The sequence below is a fragment of the Trichomycterus rosablanca genome, chromosome 20 (genome assembly GCF_030014385.1).
Source record: "Trichomycterus rosablanca isolate fTriRos1 chromosome 20, fTriRos1.hap1, whole genome shotgun sequence".
Taxonomy (NCBI): domain Eukaryota; kingdom Metazoa; phylum Chordata; class Actinopteri; order Siluriformes; family Trichomycteridae; genus Trichomycterus; species Trichomycterus rosablanca.
Window position 1 is genome coordinate 9,013,327 of NC_086007.1, and position 13,473 is coordinate 9,026,799.

General features: G+C 39.8%; 1 protein-coding gene across 3 annotated transcripts in view; it reads left to right on the forward strand.

Annotated features, from left to right (window-relative positions):
- Positions 1 to 10,181: 10,181 nt before the first annotated feature.
- Positions 10,182 to 13,473, forward strand: part of gbe1b (glucan (1,4-alpha-), branching enzyme 1b) — a 150,883-nt gene continuing 147,591 nt past the window's right edge. For all 3 annotated transcript variants that reach the window (XM_063016416.1, XM_063016417.1, XM_063016415.1), the window contains exon 1: positions 10,182 to 10,296. In XM_063016416.1, coding sequence (XP_062872486.1) covers positions 10,199 to 10,296 — 98 coding nt within the window. In that variant the 5' untranslated portion in view covers positions 10,182 to 10,198. The remainder of the gene's footprint in view (positions 10,297 to 13,473) is intronic.

Consider the following 13,473-nt stretch of genomic DNA (forward strand, 5'->3'; position numbering starts at 1 on the left):
CTCTGATTCAGTTTAATTAAACAAAACACAGCTTGTAATTCATAAACACAATCATTATGAAAGTTCTGCTAAATAGCGCTGTTTTCTTTTCTTTTTTGAATGAAGTTCAACATAATACATCTAATCTCGGGGGCAGGCATGCTGGCGCAGCTGGTTAAGTGGGTACAACACAGCATTATGTGTCCTGGGCTTAATTCTCACCTCCGGTCACTGTCTGTAAAGTGTTTTGTGTTTTCATTATCTGAATGGGTTTCATGCATTAGCTAATCTAAGTACGATTGAGTGAATGAATGTGTGCTGCTCACCACAGGGCTGTCAGTCTGTCCAGGTGAAGTCCCACTTTAAGCTAAGTGGTTGTATGTGGTCCAAAATCCACCACTTTTACCACTAAGCAGGGTGACATGGTTAATGAAAATGAAGGAAATATTATATCATGGTTTGTCCTCTTATTTCAAGTAAGTTTCATGGTGGCGGCTGGTTGAGAGGTTTAGAACAGCTCCTAAATCAATACTAAAGCTTAACACAGGATTGATGCTGAATACACACACAGATCGAGCAGAGAACTTTTAAGTCTAAAGCTCAAGTGACTGTGAATAGTGTCACCTATGTTCCAGAAGCTTCTTACTAATAATAGACTTGTTTTTGGGTACCTCTTGGATTACAGTCGATCGCCCAGACAAACTACTTTTCAATATATGACAGTTGGATTATTTTGGCTTGAACTTGACAACAGACCACTGTTCCATTATGTATAGCTTTTAAAAACCGGTGCAGTCACACTGTTTATACTTAATTGGCACAGAGAAGTTACCAGCTGTAGATTGAGGAGGCCACACTATAAAGTTAAATGACCTTACATAGCTTTTACATCCAATTATACATTGGTGGATGTAAATGACACAGCAGATGGGAGTCACCGATAGTCGTGACTTTTGACAATGTTGAGGTTACAAGATGTGAGACGACTCAAGGCAAGACAAGGCAAGGCAAGGCAAGTTTATTTGTATAGCACCTTTCATACACAGTGGCAATTCAAAGTTCTTTACATAAGGAAAAAAAAATTTAAAGTATTAAAACATTTCTGAGATCTAGAACCTCAGAAAGACTTCTTGCAAACATTTAGTTACAATTAAGACAACATGAAATTAAAACAAGAGAGATAAAAAATTAAGAACATGAAAAATTAAAAGATTCCCACTGGCGGGGGGGCTATTAACTGAAAGGTTGAGTATGAATCCCAGCTCTGCCATACAGCCACTGTTGGGTTGTGCACCTTGAGCAAGACCCTTAACCCTCTCTGCTCCTGCGCTCTGACCCTAGCTTCCAAACAAGCTGGGATATGCAAATAAAGACTTTCGTTGTACTGTACATGTGTATATGTATATATGACACATAAAGGCAAAAACATTGAAATTCCAGGCTGCCATGAGTAAAACTTGCAACCTCAACATTGAGGTTCTAGTAAACATTACATCCATAATCTTGGTACCTTACCCTCATCAAGAACTCACATCACAAGATGAACAATTTGTCAGCTAGTTGCCGTCACTAAATGCATGTCATAAAGAAGTTAATTATAAAGCTAATTATTATAAAACAAATCGAAGTCACCTTCTGCTTAGAAGGTCTTAATGCTAATACAAACACAATTGACAGGCTTGTAGAATTGCCTCTTTGAGCTGACTGGTTGAATATTGTCTGCCACCTCGATGACCAGAGTTTTTTTATCAGAGTTTGGGGTTTGCACATTATCACTAAAAATCAAGTCTAAAACATGCAAGTAGGATTAGCTATATTGCATTGCCTGTATCCTAAAACCTTGTGAATTGGCTACTATAAATGGCAAATATGTATGAGTAAGAGGTGAGATGGACTGGTTCTCTGTTTAGGGTTTTTCCACTCTGCTCCAGGGGTAGGTTCTAGAGGCATCACAACCCTGATCAGAATAAAGAAGATAATTAAAATAAATTAATGATTAACTAACGTTAGTGGAGGCTGCACAGTAAACTGGGTCCTGGCGGCCTGGCTTTAATCCTTGCTTTCCATCCACTGTCTATATGGAGTTTTGCATGTCTTCTAATGGCTGCATTAGTTATCTTTAGGTAGGTTTTTCATAATGCTGGTCTGGGTGCTTTAAATTGCTTCCTAATTTAGGTAAGTTAGTGAATGTAAGACTGTGTAATACCCTGTGATAAAGTAAAACACTGCTTAAAGTGCATTTCTGCCTTACACCCAGTTTGTCCAGGTGGTAGAGCAGACTCCATTTGTTCAGGAGGCTCCAGTCTTTTGGAATACAGGGGGCCCTTCTCAGCTCTTTCTATGATTCAGAGGTGGCATCAGCCATTTTCTATTGAGTTGTCTGCTGGGGCAGCAGCATGACAATAGCAGACAGGAAGAAACTGGACAAACTGATCAGAAAGGTGAGTTCTGTCCTGGGCTGCACCATGGAATCAGTGAAGGCAGCTGGGGAGAGAGGGATGATGACCAAGCTTGCATCCTTAATGGAGAACATCTCTCATCCACTGCATGAGACTGTGGCAGCACTGGGCAGCTCTTTTAGCAACTCCTTCACCCGTGTTGCTCAAAGGAGAGATACCGCAGCTCCTTTCTTCCTTCTGCTGTCAGGCTATATAACCAGCACCGCCCCAAACACAATCTTCATTACAATTATTCATATGGTTTTAATCTGCTCTCAAGTGCAATAACTTTTTAAAATATGTGCAATACCTGCTGTACTTTGTACTTTGTGCAATACATTGTAATAACTGTGCAATATTTGCTTAACTTTTTTTAAAAGACTTTATATTTTTGTAATTTTTTACATATTCTTACTTTTCTACTTTTTAATATATGTGTATATATGTAAACACTTTGTATTTTTATATTCTTGAAAGATGCTGTAACACTGCAAATATTCCCCCGTGGGATAATAAAAGGCTATCTTATCTTATCTTATCTTATCTTATCTTATCTTATCTTATCTTATCTTATCTTATCTTATCTTATCTTATCTTATCTTATCTTATCTTATCTTATCTTATCTTATCTTATCTTATCTTATCTTATCTTATCTTATCTTATCTTATCTTATCTTATCTTATCTTATCTTATCTTATCTTATCTTATCATACAGGATCCAAACTACCCTGATTGGGATTAAGCAGTGAGTGAAAATGAATTCATAAATAAATAATGATGTATATTCTTTATTATATTTATATTACTTAGATATTTCAGACTCGGTGGCTTACAGCACGAAAAATGACCACATTTAAGTCTGCACACCTAACTAACATACATCTGTTCTAGTCTTGACCTTTTTCCAACCTCTTCCATTTCCAGAACTATCTCATTCCCTCTCGTTCATGAATCATACATACATCGTTCAGAGCAAATAAATGCTGAGTATTTATCTTTTTAGTGCCGAGCTCTGACCTTCACATTCCATATTCATGAATATTCCACTAATAATATTTAAATGCTGGCACCTTTATGGGTCCAGATGACCCCAGCTGGCAATAATCAGACTGGCTTTTGATCACATTACCAGTGAGACATCGTAAGCTCTATGAGTAATACATTTTTTATTATGCCCTAATTTCAGTGACTGGAGACGGAATTTGCGGTTCATTTCGTTGAGCTTTTCCAGTCAAGGTGACCGCTTCCCAAGAGACCAGTTATACTGGGGTTTTATTCAGCAAAAAATAGTTCTTCTTTTATGAAAAGTACTTCATTTTAAAATAAATCTAATCCTGCAGACCACTCGCTAACCAGACAATTTACTGTATATACAGTTGCAATCAGAAATATTCAACCCCTCACCTCAAAAGACATTATAGTGATGCGAGTGAAAGATAATGACAATAAATGACAAAAAAACTCATTAGACAACCAAAAATATTTATTGATACATATTTGAGTTATGTTGACAACAGAAGTTGACTTAACTTTAAAGTTTAAATGAAAAATGCAAATCTTTTAACACATGTACATGTGCACTGTTATTCAACCCCCAGCTTCAGTACTTTGTGGAGCAGCTTTTATAACTTCTAACAAATGTTTTCGGTAAGTTCTGACAAGCTTCTTACACCTCTTGATTGGAATCGTTGCCCATTCTTCACATGCAAAAGCCTCTAGCTCAGTGATGTTTGATGGCTTCCATGCTGCAACTGTCTTCTTTAAATCCCACCAAAGATTTTCAATCGTATTTAAATCTGGTGACTGAGAAGGCCACTCCAGGGTGTTCCAGGATCTTTTTCTCAACCAAGCTTTGGTTGACTTGGAGGTGTGCTTGGGATCATTGTCTTGCTGGAAAGTCCATTGATCACCAAGGTTTAATTTGTCAACACAAAGCATCACTTTCCTTGTTTTCACTTGCCTGGTTTTTCTGGGAATCCATGATGCCAGGTACACGATCAAGATTGCCAGTTCCTGCCGCAGAAAAACAGCCCCACATCATCAATGACCCACCTCCATGCTGGACTGTGGGGATGGTATTCTTCTGGTCATAAGCCTGGTCTTTCGCACGTCAGACATACCACTGGTCCATATGTCCAAACAGTTCCAGTTTGGTTTTATCAGTTCATAGAACAGTCTCCCAAAACTCTGTAGTCTTATCCAAATTTCTGCTAGCATATTCTATTCTACTTTTGACGTTCCTTGTGGTCAAGAGTGGAGTGCGTCATGGAGTTCGGCCATGAAATCCTTGTTTATTTAGTGCATGTCTTATAGTTGCCACTGAAGCACTTGTACCAACCTTTATCAGGTTATCCTGTAGGTGTCTTGCACTCACACAGGGGTTTTTCTTAGTTGTCCTGACTAAGTTGCTAAGGGCCCTTGATGAAATGTTGGGCTTTCATCCATGGCCAGGCAGGTTTGCAGCTGTTCCATAAGTTTTAAACTTCCTTATAATGCTCCCAATGGTGTCTCTTGGAATGTTTAAAATTGTTTAAAAATTGTTAAAAATTTAAAACAATTTTTTTTATATATGCATCACAGCTGAAGCAAATGAAGGATCATTATAGAGTTCCCAAAGGCTTAATTATGTTTCAACTCTACTTTAGGCCATAAAAACTGTCAGAAAGCTTTGAGAACAACAACATTATATAGTTGAATAATTGAGACATGACTATCTTAACAAAATAAACTGTTACTTCCTCATTCATTTTCCGTGTTAAATTTATCTATTACTCAACTCATAAACATTTACATTTACATTTACATTTTCAGCATTTAGCAGACGCTCTTATCCAGAGCGACTTACAGAAGTGCTTCTATAGTGAACATTTCATTTCTCAAGTTTAGGAAAACAACAGTCAAAGAACACAAATCTGCTAAAACCTGTTAGAACCAAAGTGCCTTTTTTTTTTTTTTTTTTTTTGAAATGGAAAAGAATGGAACAAAATGTTAGTAAATAAGTACAAGTCATCCAACATCAAGGACAAGTCATCCACATAAACAAGTCATCCAAAGCAGAAACTTGCTCTTTGAAAAAACTTTAATTGATAAATCCTTAAAAGCTTAGGGGGTTGAATATTTCTGATTGCAACTGTATGTATATATATATATATATATATATATATATATATATGTATTTATTATTATTATTTTTTTAATTATTTTTTTTCCCTTTTTGTCCCACTTTAGCGCATCCAATTTCTGCCCGTCAATCATCCTCTCACTGGCTGTTCCTTGCTCCTGATTGGGGGGGACGTGCACAGCAATCGAACATCTTATCACCTACATTTGATGAGTGCAGTGCAGTACAGCGCTGTGCACGGAGAGCCACACCCTCTACCGCACTCCTTTCCCATCTCCATGCAGGCGCCACCAACCAGCCAGCACAGGTCATAATCGCACTAGTCTGAGAGAGAGTCCCCATCCGGCTTAATCCCGCCCCTATCTGAACAACAGGCCAATCGTTGTTCATGTGGCCACTCAGCCTCAGCCGGCAGGCAGAGCCAAGATTCAGTACGATGTATACGAGATCTCAGCTCTGGTGAACAGTGTGTGTTTTTACCGCTGCACCACCTGAGCGGCTACAATTTACTGTATATTGTGCTTACACAGCGCATGGCAGAACATCACACTGTAAACTAGTTAACCAGCTTTGCTATACACACTATATGGCCAAAAGTATGTTGATGCCTGACCATGAGCTTGCTAGACATTGGACTAGATTTTGGTTAATTTGTTAGCTCAATCACTGATGTTGGGAGATGTTGCCTGATTCAAATGCCTCACATTACTTATTTTACATAGTTGATTTTATACAACTATTATAATTATATTTATACAGCTGTTTATACATCAGATACCTGGACGTATCCATCATGATGTTTACAGGTTTTTTTTAACTTGAAATGTTGTGTAATATACACCGATCAGCCATAACATTAAAACCACCTCCTTGTTTCTACACTCACTGTCCACTTTTTCAGCTCCACTTACCATATATAAGCACTTTGTAGTTCTACAATTACTGACTGTAGTCCATCTGTTACTCTGCATGCTTTGTTAGCCCCCTTTCATGCTGTTCTTTAATGGTCAGGACCCCCACAGGACCACCACAGAGCAGGTATTATTTAGGTGGTGGATGGTTCTCAGCACTGCAGTGACACTGACATGGTGGTGGTGTGTTAGTGTGTGTTGTGCTGGTATGAGTGGATCAGACACAGCAGCGCTGCTGGAGTTTTTAAATAATGTGTCCACTCACTGTCCATTCTATTAGACACTCCTACCTAGTTGGTCCACCTTGTAGATGTAAAGTCAGAGACGTTCGCTCATCTATTGCTGCTGTTTGAGTTGGTCATCTTCTAGACCTTCATCAGTGGTCACAGGATGCTTCCCAAGGGGTGCTGTTGGCTGGATATTTTTTTGGTTGGTGGACTATTCTCAGTTTAGCAGGGACAGTGAGGTGTTTAAAAACTCCATCAGCGCTGCTGTGTCTGATTCACTCATACCAGCACAACACACACTAACACACCACCACCATATCAGTGTCACTGCTGAGAATGATCCACCACCTAAGTAATACCTGCTCTGTAGTGGTCCTGTGGGGGTCCTGACCATTGAAGAACAGCATGAAAGGGGGCTAAAACAAGTATGTAAATTCAGTTAAATGACTTAATTTTAGGGGTTTAGTAAAAACTTAAGAGTTCGTAAAGGTCATTTTCAACCCTTACAAACTGTTACACCTTTGGACAGCTGCAAATCCACTAGATTACATGTCCATGTAGTGTAATTTAATATGACAACCAATTTTTTTTAAATCAACAGTCCCTAAATAGTTTGTTGAGATAATTCCTTGTAATTAGTAAATTGTCATTTTAATTTTGTTTTGTACTTTTTTAAAACTGCACTTAAAGGAGCATTTAGAAACATGAAGTACAGCAAATAAATAAATAAATGTGGTACCTCAGTGCTTTAGCTTAAACTCTGACCTGATCAATAACTTTAGTTTGAATAAGACCTGTGCCAACAGTTCAAAGAGCAATTAATAATCTACAGATGCAAATATCTACCAGAACAGCTGGGATTTATGTTTTAAACCCATGTGTTGGTTTAAGGATCAGAAATAACTTGTTCATATGTTTACAGCAAATAAACCCGCTAAATTAATTTGAAATTTGTATAGTGACCCCAACACAGTTTGTTAAAAAAATAGGCGATTAGGGGTTTAGTTAAGACAGTTCACTTAGGACAAGAGGAGTATACAGAATAAACTATGAATAATAATAGTAATAATTTAGGGTGCACAGCAATATCTCATACTAGCCCACTGCCTCTGAGATCCGGGTTTGAATCTATGTGGTTCTACTGGTCATCTAGTTGTCTACATAGACAACATTGGCTATGTCTAGGGAGTGTGTAGGTGGGCGGGTGGCCAAAACCCTGCAATGGATTGGTGCCCTGTACAGGATATTTCAGCACCCAGTGTTTTCTGGTGTATTTAGTTTAGAGACATAATGTATACTCCATTATTTTTTCCCCATAGTTAATACAGTGGCTGGCTCTTCGACAGAAACAGTGGCAGCCTGCTGGTAAAAGATATGTGTGGCATTGCTTTCCACAGAGAATAATCCACAGAGAAAAAAAGTAAATTGAACTATATAAATATGGAGAGAGAGAGAGAGAGAGAGAGAGAGAGAGTCAGAGAGAGAATTAGCAAATATAATAAAACCTGCTAATGATTCACCCCCTTACCTATTTTGTGTTATTGTTAAAGATTACATGTTACAAATCCAGTAAATGCAATTGTTTTTGTTCTTGAGCTCACTGCCAGTGCAACACTGGAAACAAATGGCTTAATGTAAATTGTTGTCTTTATAGCCCAATGATGATATAGCGAGTCTATTAAACATTTGTGGTGAGCACTTTAAACTGCTGTACACCTTTGCCTTTGGACTAACTTGGCAGAAATTCAAAATGGTGTTGTACGTTTTGTAGAATGTTTCATGATTTATGTGAAAAAGGATTAATGGAGGAATTTCTCAAGTTACTGTGTGTATATTGTTTTATTGCTTTTGTGTTTTGGATTTCCAAAATGAGAAAATACTTTGATGGTGCCATGGTTGCACTCCAGGAATTGTCTGTGCAGAATAACGTATGTTTCACCTGTTGTGCCCTTATAATACAGTCGTAAGGGTCAGAGCTTTGGGCTATCAATTGAAAGGTTAAGTGTTCAAATCCGTGCTCTGCCATGAACCCACCGTTAGGCTTTTGAGCAAGGCTTTTAACCCTTAGCTCGAGGAAGATCATCAGTTCAAAGTTCAGTCTGTGACTTCAAGAGTTACAAGAGTAATACAATTTTGTATTACAAATAAAATGATCAGATTAATATAGGTTGTTTTTAAAAAAAAAACCATTTTAAATTTGGGTTTATTAATTGCTATGAAAATTTTTTATAAATTCAAGTAAAATAGACACATTTTTACTAGTGATCTCTGGCTTTTGGTGCCCACTGTATAGTATGTAGTTTCGATTTCGAGAATAAAGTCATATAAGTTTCAATTTTGAGAATAAAAAGTCGAAATAATTTCGAGAATAAAGTCGAAATGATTTTAAAAATAAAGTCTAAATATTATGGCCATAGCAACCTCCTCATGTTAAAATAAGGGATGTTCATGATTTTGTAAAGTTATACTTTCATATCGGTTTCACAAATACAGAAATCCTCAATCTCCTGGCACATCAGCACCGGTTTGTTATTAGCTTAAGTACACTAAAACAGCTTTGCAATAAACTGTGTTTATTTAGAAGAAAGAACCAAACAGACTTTGAGGAAATCGTCTGTTTTGTTGAAGCGGAACTTGAAGGTAGTGGCAGTCTACAAGGCTATCGATGGTTATCTTCATGGTTAGTAGTTTCACAGAAAACAATGACAATGATGATCAAAATTATCGATCCCGAGGGAATGCAACCCCGGTGCGCTCGGCGTCTGCGTCGTTGCCAGTACTTTAACCGAGGCCCCAACGCCTTATGGCATATGGACTCGTACAACAAACTAAAGCCGCAAGGCATCGCTATAAATGGTTGCATTGATGGGTTTAGTCGTCATGTCATGTGGATGGAAGCGTACAATACAAACAATGATCCAAAATAAATGGCGGTTATTGGATTACCACAGTAACGCACACTGGATGCTGCTCTCGCGCTTGCGTGCCCATCCAGGTACTGAGACCCATGCTTCTCTGAACTGACAGGCCTATGACAGCTGCACACTCTTTGGGCATAATGTTTTGACTTTATTCTCGAAATTGAAACTTAAATATATAATGTATATTTTTTACAGTAGCCCTAATACGCCGTCATAGTATAGTCTATTATAACCAGTAAAGTGGAATTATGAGCACAAGCTACAGTTAAATCACAATGTAGAACCATTTACACCAACATTAATGAGTGAATTTGCTGTATGTCTTTTATAAACCGAGTATATTTTTGGAATAACTAAAATTCATAAGAGTTAGTGTTTCCATCAGTCTCTCACAGAAAAGAATCAGTGTCGTTCAATCGATTCCGATTCCTTATATATGAAACTATGGATCAGCCACTGGCTGGAGTTCATCACGTGACCCATCGTTCTCTCCAGTGATTGGGTAACATCTCTCCTCCTCCCTCGCTGAAAGCAGAGCGCTGGTTTGAGTCGCGCGCTTCTGAATCACTCAGTGCTCGGTTGCTCTTTCATGAAACGAACATGGCAGATGCAGTGGATACTGTTTCAGTTCCTGAGCTCAGCTCACTCTTACAGGCGGACTCTTATCTCAAACCGTATGAACAGGACTTTAAAAGGAGGTAAACTGCACTTTTAAATGTCGTTCGCATTGCTCTGGCGCTTCATTATGGCGCTGGAATTGACAGCAGCTTGTGTGTTGACCTCTGTGACTTCCTCCTGTCACGACAGTTATCCTAACAAACATGTCTGTCAGTTATTGCTAAACACTGAATCGTTCTGTCACTGACATCTGTGTGATATTCAGCAACATTACACTGAGTATACAAACATAATGTCTGTCATTTATTACTGAACACAGAATCATTCTGACACTGACGTTTGTATAATATCCAGCAACACTACACTGAGTATACAAACATCACGTATATCATTTATTATGAAACACAGAACCGTTCTGTCACTGACATTTGTATGATACCCAGCAACATTACACTGAGTATTCTATGAGGACTGTTACTTTAAGGTTGCGTTCCAAACCGCTCACTACTAATAACATAGTGTACCTAGGTAGGCTATGAAAGCTGTTACTTTATACCCTATGTAGTGCGCCAGTATGGGGAGCGTGTATTTATAGAATCATGACACTCACAGCCTCATACACACGGCTACACGTTTGAGCCATCCGTGCTAACAGTGCTACAGTTTCATTGTTATTACATTATTATTCAGTTAGTTTTTCATCATATATATTTAATTATGTGACAACAAGAATTTAACAAGTAATTCTTAATTGCGTCTCATTCACTCGTGCACTCTCAGTCCTACTTGCTAGAATTGGATGGAGTTGAGTTCAGACCACGCCCACTTTTAAAGAGCCCGCACAGATTACGTGCACTTCACCAAGGCCAGTCCTTACTTTCAGTTTCACCAACAGCTCGGTGCTGGTCAGGTTGCGGTGGGTCCCGGAGCAATTAAGAAGACTGGTCAGTTAAAAGAATCACTCATTAACATACAGGCTATTTAATGTACCCCGTCCACGTCCATGTATATGGAAGATTTAGAGTACCCAAAGATACTCACAAACAATGAGCAGATGAAGATATACTTTGTCATATATATATATATATATATATACAGGGGTTGGACAAAATAACTGAAACACCTGTCATTTTAGTGTGGGAGGTTTCATGGCTAAATTGGACCAGTCTGGTGGCCAATCTTCATTAATTGCACATTGCACCAGTAAGAGCAGAGTGTGAAGGTTCAATTAGCAGGGTAAGAGCACAGTTTTGCTCAAAATATTGCAATGCACACAACATTATGGGTGACATACCAGAGTTCAAAAGAGGACAAATTGTTGGTGCACGTCTTGCTGGCGCATCTGTGACCAAGACAGCAAGTCTTTGTGATGTATCAAGAGCCACGGTATCCAGGGTAATGTCAGCATACCACCAAGAAGGACAAACCACATCCAACAGGATTAACTGTGGACGCAAGAGGAAGCTGTCTGAAAGGGATGTTCGGATGCTAACCCGGATTGTATCCAAAAAACATAAAACCACGGCTGCCCAAATCACGGCAGAATTAAATGTGCACCTCAACTCTCCTGTTTCCACCAGAACTGTCCGTCGGGAGCTCCACAGGGTCAATATACACGGCCGGGCTGCTATAGCCAAACCTTTGGTCACTCGTGCCAATGCCAAACGTCGGTTTCAATGGTGCAAGGAGCGCAAATCTTGGGCTGTGGACAATGTGAAACATGTATTGTTCTCTGATGAGTCCACCTTTACTGTTTTCCCCACATCCGGGAGAGTTACGGTGTGGAGAAGCCCCAAAGAAGCGTACCACCCAGACTGTTGCATGCCCAGAGTGAAGCATGGGGGTGGATCAGTGATGGTTTGGGCTGCCATATCATGGCATTCCCTTGGCCCAATACTTGTGCTAGATGGGCGCGTCACTGCCAAGGACTACCGAACCATTCTGGAGGACCATGTGCATCCAATGGCGGTGCCGTGTATCAGGATGACAATGCACCAATACACACAGCAAGACTGGTGAAAGATTGGTTTGATGAACATGAAAGTGAAGTTGAACATCTCCCATGGCCTGCAGTGTCACCAGATCTAAATATTATTGAGCCACTTTGGGGTGTTTTGGAGAAGCGAGTCAGAAAACGTTTTCCTCCACCAGCATCACGTAGGGACCTGGCCACTATCCTGCAAGAAGAATGGCTTAAAATCCCTCTGACCACTGTGCAGGACTTGTATATGTCATTTCCAAGACGAATTGACGCTGTATTGGCTGCAAAAGGAGGCCCTACACCATACTAATAAATTATTGTGGTCTAAAACCAGGTGTTTCAGTTATTTTGTCCAACCCCTGTATATATATATATATATAAAGATTTGAACTGCCAATCTGTTGGTTGATAGCCCAAAGCTGATTGAACCTGAAGAGATTAAACCTAGGTCCCCTGACCACATGGCAGCACCTACACTACCTGTCATGCTGATACTATTTTAAATGTTTATTATCTAAACAAGTAGTATTTACTGTAGATTTTTTTATTTATTTATGTTTTTGGTGGGCAGTCCCAGAAGCTGTATTTATTTATGTTAACAAGCCATATAAATTATTTATTAATTTGTTTAATTTTAATTGCAAATTAAAAATTAAAATCCATTATGTACTTTGTGTTTCTTTTTATGAAACACAATCTATATTGTGCAGGTTCATCTTCACCTTATGCCAAGTTCACACTACATGAGTTTCCAAGTCGTCAGGTCACACTACACCAGGGGTTTTCAACCTTTTTAGGCATGCGCCCTTCTTCGTGTGCCGAGCACGACTTGCGCCCCCCCCCCCCCCCCCCCCCCCCCCCCCTCACACCACGCCCCCCCTCCCCTTGGTGGAACAGCACTCGGTCACGTGTACCAAGCGCTGCTTCCGCCACACCCCCCACCCCTGGATAAGGCACGGCTCGAGCACGGATGCCAAGCATGGCTTTCGCCACGCACCCCTCCCCTTAGTGGACCACGGCTCAATCGCGGATGCCTGCCGCGTCCTCCGCCAGTCTCGTGTGCCACCGGTTCATAATAATAATCTCGTAGTGCCACGCCGCCCCCGGACAGCCGCTCGCGCCCCCTCGGGCAAGTACTCGGGTGCGCCCCACAGGTTGAAGACCCCTGCACTACACAACTGGATCTCTTGCGATCGGGAGTCTTTCAAGTCGGTGTGGCTTTCACACTACATGACTGATCGGCGATAGGGGGTTTCACACTACACGATCTATCACC